This window comes from Ursus maritimus, assembly GCF_017311325.1.
Source record: "Ursus maritimus isolate PB19 chromosome X unlocalized genomic scaffold, ASM1731132v1 scaffold_X1, whole genome shotgun sequence".
NCBI classification, from domain to species: Eukaryota; Metazoa; Chordata; class Mammalia; order Carnivora; family Ursidae; genus Ursus; species Ursus maritimus.
The window spans coordinates 92656657-92663562 of record NW_024423319.1 but is presented as its reverse complement, the minus strand read 5'-3'; the positions used below and the strand labels follow the sequence as shown (position 1 = coordinate 92663562).

The following is a 6906-nucleotide window of genomic DNA, read 5'->3' as shown; positions in this document are numbered from 1 at the left end:
ACACACACACACACACACACACACACACACACACACTAAACCACCACTATGACCACCACAATCACCACCATACCTCCTTTAAACTCACACTCTGCCAAATTTGGCCTGAGAAGAAACCAACATTCCACTTCTATAGAGCAGTAGCACTTATCTATTCTTTTTCATTTTTTAATGTGAATATGTAGTTCCTCTCCAGTGAGAGGACCAGGGCAGAGCCTAGTGAAATCATGCTGATAGTTCTCCTCTCATTCTGAATCACTCCTCTCACTAATGGATAAAATCAAATTAAAAGAAACATCAAGGAAAATCTAGAAAGGAGTATTCTTATTCAAGGACAATCTTAGCCTGAAGGTTGGATTTCCATCCTTTTTCTTAGGGGCAGGAAATTAGGAAGGTAACTGACAAGAAGAATATTTGATTTTGAATTGGTTCTTGTTCAGATACTTGGTTCTAGGCATATAGGTATAAGTCACTCAAAGGACAAAGCCTTGGGTAGTCATCTCAATTTGCCCTGGTGCAGAACCTACCAAGAACCCTCACTCTGACCCATGTCTTTTCTCCAGAATCCTTTGGCATCATGCAGTGGAAAGAGAGTTCTCACCTAGACCTCTATTCCAAATGACCAGCCCAACCACAGACCTTATAGCAGACCCACTGTTCTCTCCCTAGGGCCAATCCTCAACAAGAGCAGACATACTTTACCCTTGGCTTATTCAAGGTTCTCAACATTTTAGTTTTGTCCCAGGCTGTAAAATATGTCCTGACTTGTGACAAACTCTTCCTTACTCTGCCTAATTGGACTTATTTTATTCTTCATTCTTTTAGTTCTTTTGAAAAAGATTTTATTTATTTATTTGAGAGAGACTGCACATGAGGAGGGGGAGGGGGAAGGGCAGGGAGGTGAGGGAAAAGCAGGCTCCCCTCTGAGCAGGGAGCCCAAGGCAGGGCTCTATCCCAGGACCCCAGGATTATGACCTGAGCCTAAGGCAGATGCTTAGCCAAATGAGCCACCCAGGTGTCCCCTTTCTTTTAGTTTTTAAGGTGGGAAGTTAGATAATTTATTTGAGACGTTTACTCTTTTCTAATATAGGCATTTAGTGCTATTGATTTCCATCTAAATATTGGTTTTAGCTGCATCTCAAAAATATTGATATGCTGTGCTTTACTTACATTGAGTTTCAAATAATTTTTAAAACCCCTTGATCTCTTGGATTGTTTAGAAGACTATTGTACTATTAGTTTCCAAATATTTGAAGATTTTTCAGATACTTTTCTGTTGAAAATTTCTGGTTTAATTCCATTGTGGTCAGAGAATATATCTTGCATGATTTGAATCCATTTAAGTTTATTGAGACTTGTTGTATGGCCCAGAGGATGGTCTGTCTTGGTAAATGCTCCATATGCACTCAAATGTAATATACTTCAAAGAATATGTTTCTAAAGATTCTTATGTATCTATGATTTTTCTAAACATGAGCCTTATTTCTTCTTTTTCTTCCTCTTTTTTTCTGACTATAACAAGTAATACCTCATTGGTTGCCTACAGAGAGTAGAACTACGTGGTTTTTGAGCCATTTGCTCATATGCATTTTGAATGCATTAATTAATTTTAAAATAGGTATTTATATTTTTAAAAGCAAAAAGTGGTAATTGAATCATAGTGGTTGACCAGACCCAAAAACAATGATCTATGCACACATAAACCAGAATGAATATAGTTAGGAAACCAGAGATCGTGAAGAATGCTTAGAAGATAGAAACAGGAGGGGTTTTCAGAATGATAAAACCTGAGAACTTAAAATACCCGCAGTAGAAAGTCAAGCACACGCAAAGAAGGTTCAAGAACAGAGTCAATGAAATCAAAGGACAGCCGAAGGTCCTGGATGGACTGTGAGATTAAAGAGTTACTCTCTGAACAACAAATCTGTTTTCTCCTGCTCTGCTCTGACCCTCCCCCAACCTTACTTACATTCAACAAAGCCACAGTGGTGACTGAAATGCTTTAATCTCTTTAAACTACACTCCAAAGACAGTAAATTACTTGATCAGAAAGGGAACCCAAGTTAGAGCAGGTCTGAGACAATTGCACACCTGCAAAGCAGAAGAGAAACAAACCAGAAGAACACATCTACCTAGAAGAGAGATCCACTGAAGTCTTTCAGTGTCAGAGAAATGCCATGCTTTTGGCTTTTGGGATGGTACCTTTCCTACCTGCAAGCTCCATGACAAATACTCCCTAACGAGAAGACCACTCTTTAATTGATATATTCCATCCTCCCAATTCAGAGGAGAAACCTATTAGTGAAATGAACATCACAACTGTAAATCAGACCCATGCTAATTTCCTACACTAATCAAATGAGTCCTTCATTACTAAATATGAATGTACAGTTTTAAGTATTTCAGGAAAGTAATAGAGAAGATGATAAACAAACATATTTGTATTTATATTTTACAGGAAACACAACAGAAATTTACCAAAAATTCAAATTCACATTCTCAGAAGTTTGGGAGATGACGGTTTTATAAAATAAAAACAGGCTTCAAGAAGGAAAGTATTGGAAAACAGATACAACATCCCAAAATTTAAAACTTAATCAAACACCAGGTACACATCACAGGGTTGCCCCGACTCACTTAGGCTCCAACAAAACCTAGAACACTGCCCTTGCGGCCCTCTCCCCACCCCGGAAGCTAGCCCCCCTTCCCTGGCCATTTCCGGTCCCATCCCAGAGCTCACGCTACATCCCAACAGCCACTTCCGTTAGGTTTCCAACTGCCACTAGTTGTCCCTCTGGCCTCCCTTGCCACTCAGGCTGGAAAATCTCCGAGGCTGCCACCGCCTTCGGCCCCGCCGCTGCCCGCTCCGCAGCCCTCGCTTCCGCAGTGCCTTCACCTTTGCGTTGGTGCCCGGGCCGCCAGCCATGGCCACTGGACCACTCTCACAAGTGCGCCAGAACTACCACCCCGACTGCGAGGCCGCCATCAACAGCCAGATCAACCTGGAGCTCTACGCCTCCTACGTGTACCTGTCCATGGCCTTCTACTTCGACCGCGACGACGTGGCCTTGAAGAACTTCGCCCAGTTCTTCCTGCGCCAGTCCCGCGAGGAGACCGAGCACGCCGAGAAGCTGATGCAGCTGCAGAACCAGCGCGGGGGCCGCATCCGCCTCCGAGACATCAAGAAGCCAGATCGCGATGATTGGGGGAGCGGCCTGGAGGCGATGGAGTGCGCCTTGCACCTGGAGAAGAGCGTGAACCAGAGCCTGCTCGACCTGCACCAGCTGGCCACCGACAAGAACGACGCCCACCTGTGCGACTTCCTGGAGAGCCACTACCTGCACGAGCAAGTCAAGTCCATCAAAGAGCTGGGGGGCTATGTCACCAACCTGCGCAAGATGCGGGCCCCGGAAGACGGCATGGCGGAGTACCTCTTCGACAAGCTCACCCTGGGTGACAGCGACAATAAGAACTGAGTTGGGACTGTTTTCCCTATAGCCACAGGGTGCATGGTGATCACCCGGTTTCTCTGATCACCATGCCGAGCATGCATATTGCAGTGTTGCCTTTGCAAAAGGTTCCAGTTTTTTTCTCCCAGTTTTGCCATAAATAAATAAAGTTGTTTGGTTTCAATAAAGTTATTTGGTTCCTAAATAAAAAAAGGTCTCTGGTTGATTCGCATTCAAATCTCTCACCTTTTAAGTTTTAAAACAGGTATCCAGGAGTCTCTCCACCTACCCAACTCCATCTATATGCAGCTCAGGATCTCGGAAGATGGGGGGAGAAGGTATTCCATGGGACCCTGGAAAACGGAAATCAGTCTCCCCTTTATAAATGATGTGGGGGCAGGAGGTGGTGGGGTGAGGTGAGGGGGTGGTCTGGGGCCCTGGATGTCAGTGGGTGTGTATGTATGGTAAAACTATAAAAGAATATGGTTCAGAACTCACAACAGTGGTTGTCCCTATGGAAAAAGTGAAGAATGGAATTAGGCTGGTAGTAAAGGGAGTCTTCAACTTTACTTGAAAACTTTTAGCTTACTAAAATATGCACATGTTAACAATTGTTGCTTCTGGGTAGCAACATGGGGGTCTTAGAAGCAGGAATCACAGACTATATCTTTGACAGGCTTGCCCTGGACAACAGTAACAGTGTAACTGAGCCTTAGGCTGGCTTCCCATTGGCAGGGGAGTGACTTCCTAGGTCACCATGCTAGGCATGCATATTGCCCTTACAAAATATCCAAATACAATTTGCTCCTTCAGTTGTACCCTTTCTTCCATTAACGTAGCAGGAGTATCCAAAACCCCAAACTACGTTATCAGAACGGCTGAAAAATACAAGGTCAAGGCTGAAGCTCGAATCTGTGATACTGAATATGAAGTAGGGTAAATGCCCCTGAATGTTAAGCCAGTGAGGCTGGCTGCTTCGTCGAATGTGGGCAAGAGTTGAAGCCGGGAGGCCAATCAGGAGATACTGTAGCAGATCCGATGAGAGACCTTGGTGGCTGAACTGGAGTGAAAGCTAAACAAAGGGTGACAGAGACAAATTCTAGTTGGATGTGGATGAATCAACAAGATCTGCTCGTGGACCACAGGTGAAGAATGAGAAATGGGGAAAATTATCTAGGTTCTGCTGTTTGCACTTGAACAGCTGAGTTGATGGTAATGCAAGTTACTAATTTGAGGATGTTTGCAGGGGGACACGAGGGGTGGGGAAGGCATGTCATGTAAAATCTGAGACGCCTATTAGATACGCAGGTGGAACTGTCACGCAGGTAGTCAGAAAAATGAATCTGGAGCTCAGGTGGGATGTCAGGTTTGGAAATATAAACATTCAAGAGACATCAGTCACAGACAGTGTTGAGGTCGTGGGACTGGATGAGCTCTAGAGAAAGAGAGTGTAGAGAGATTGTGGCACAGTCAGCCCCGTGCTCTGGGTAACTACCGTTAGAGGATGGGTTGAGGTGTTACAACACCCAGAGAGCTGCTGGCCCTACCTTGACCATTACCTCATTCCAGAATGTGACCCTCTGTGCCCATGCCCAGTGTCCCCAAATCGGCCTGTTCCTAACCTCAGTATGGCCTCTGGTTTCTCCTTTCAAGAGGTGGAGATGATATCTTGTCTTCATGGCTAAGGGGAGGAAGAAATTATTTCTCAGTAAAAAGATTTCCCAAGGAAATGACAGAGATGCTTCTCTACAGAATTTTTTCTGCTTCCATTTAAGAATTCCTCTCTTCTCAGCCCACTCTCTGTTTGACCAGATGAAATCTGTATCCATGTAAACCTCAAGGCTATCCATGTCTGGAAAAAAATAAAACACTTGTTTCTCTGCAGTACATGTAGTTTACAGAGATCAAAATTAGAAAATTTATAGACGTTGTAGCCTATATTCAAAGACACATACGTAGGTTGAGTCTCTTTAAAGCTAACAGATTGCTTTGGAGTATTTAGTAAAATATGAACAATTTTAGCTAAGCAGTAATATCCTTTTACAATTTCCTGTGACTATGCTTTAATACTTTCTTTAAAATGAGGGTTATGGCCCTTTGAATTTTGTTTCCAGAAAATGTTACTACCCCTTTGATTTTTCTAGTCAAATTTGATCTTTCCACTCTTTCTTTGCCTGGTTTGAAGTTGTCTGCTCTCCCTGACATTGTCTCAAGTGTGTGTGTGTGTGTGTGTGTGTGTGTGTGTGTGTGTGTATACACATATAAACATATGTATATACATATACGTGCATATGTAACTGTTCTTCTCTAGGTATGAGGAAGCACAGGGTGGGCATCGATATACGAGTGTTTAAAAACTGTAAATGGACTGAGGATCCTTCTTACTTCCCTGTTTTGGAGAAGCAGTTGGTTAGTGGTTTCTTAACCTCACGTTGCCTGGGTTCACATCCCAGCTTAGCCACTTGCTAAATTGGGTGAATTGGGGCATGTTATTTAACTTTTCTGTGCCTCCGTTTCCTCCCACGTAAAAGAGGGATAACAAAAGGATCAACCCCACTGGGTTGCTGAGAAGACCAAATGAGTTAATACTTTTAGATGCTTAGGACAGTGCCTGGCACACATAGTGCGCGTATTATGCGTAAGCCGTCACTCATCATCACCTTCATCCACTCACTTCTAAGGTCTTCGTGGTGTTCCTTTGAGAAGATTTCACAGCTGTACTTTGCCACTGGGGGTCTCTCTTGCATTTCAACCAACTGTGTCGTTCTGCAGGCTGAGAAGGAAAAATCCCTGCTAGCTGCTTGGTTGTCAGGTGCTGCCAGGATTCAGGAGGGCAGACGGCTGTTTTCACTGCCCCAAACTCACGTTCAAGCCTGGAGGTGTGTTTTGCTGCTTCAAACAGCCTCCCCCTCAAATTGCCCCCTAGAACATCTTGTGCTTTTCCTTCCCAAACCCAGGTTGCCTGAGCCTCCTCTTGCCAACTTGACTACATTCCACTCCTAAGAGGTGGGAAAGAAAGGATGAAGTGCTAACCCTGGTCCCACCATCATCTGGATGTTTGGACCTGAATTGGAGAGGAATAGGTGGATTGGGAGGGGAGAATGGGCAAGAGGGCTACTGATAACACAATGACTAAAATTGATTAATCACTTCAGCACAGAGGTTCTCAAACTTTGCTGCACATTAGAACCACCTGTGGAGTGTTTAGAACTCTCAATATCCAGTCCACATTCCAGACGAAATACATCAGTCTCTGGGGCAATACCTAGACATCCCAGGCATGAAAACCAATTCAAGTACCCTGCTACTCAAAGTGTGGTCCTCTGGCCAGCAGGTCAGTGTCATCGGAGAGCTTGTTCCAACAGAGCTGGACCCATTCAATGACCTATTTTCTGTGGTTGCATTTGCACTACAAAGGCACAGTCAGTACTTGTAACAAAGACCATATAGCCTGCAA

General features: G+C 44.1%; 1 protein-coding gene across 1 annotated transcript; it reads left to right on the top strand.

The window, feature by feature from the left end:
- The first annotated feature begins 2876 nt into the window (after nt 1-2876).
- Nucleotides 2877-3487, top strand: LOC103668313 (ferritin heavy chain-like). The gene has a single exon (XM_040625336.1). It carries the CDS (start codon nt 2925-2927, stop codon nt 3474-3476), a length of 552 nt encoding a protein of 183 aa, XP_040481270.1. The 5' UTR covers nt 2877-2924; the 3' UTR covers nt 3477-3487.
- The last annotated feature ends 3419 nt before the right edge of the window (nt 3488-6906 follow it).

Bases quoted from the DNA above. Each gene is read 5' to 3' on its own strand.
- LOC103668313 (XM_040625336.1), top strand. From the start codon at position 2,925: ATGGCCACTGGACCACTCTCACAAGTGCGCCAGAACTACCACCCCGAC.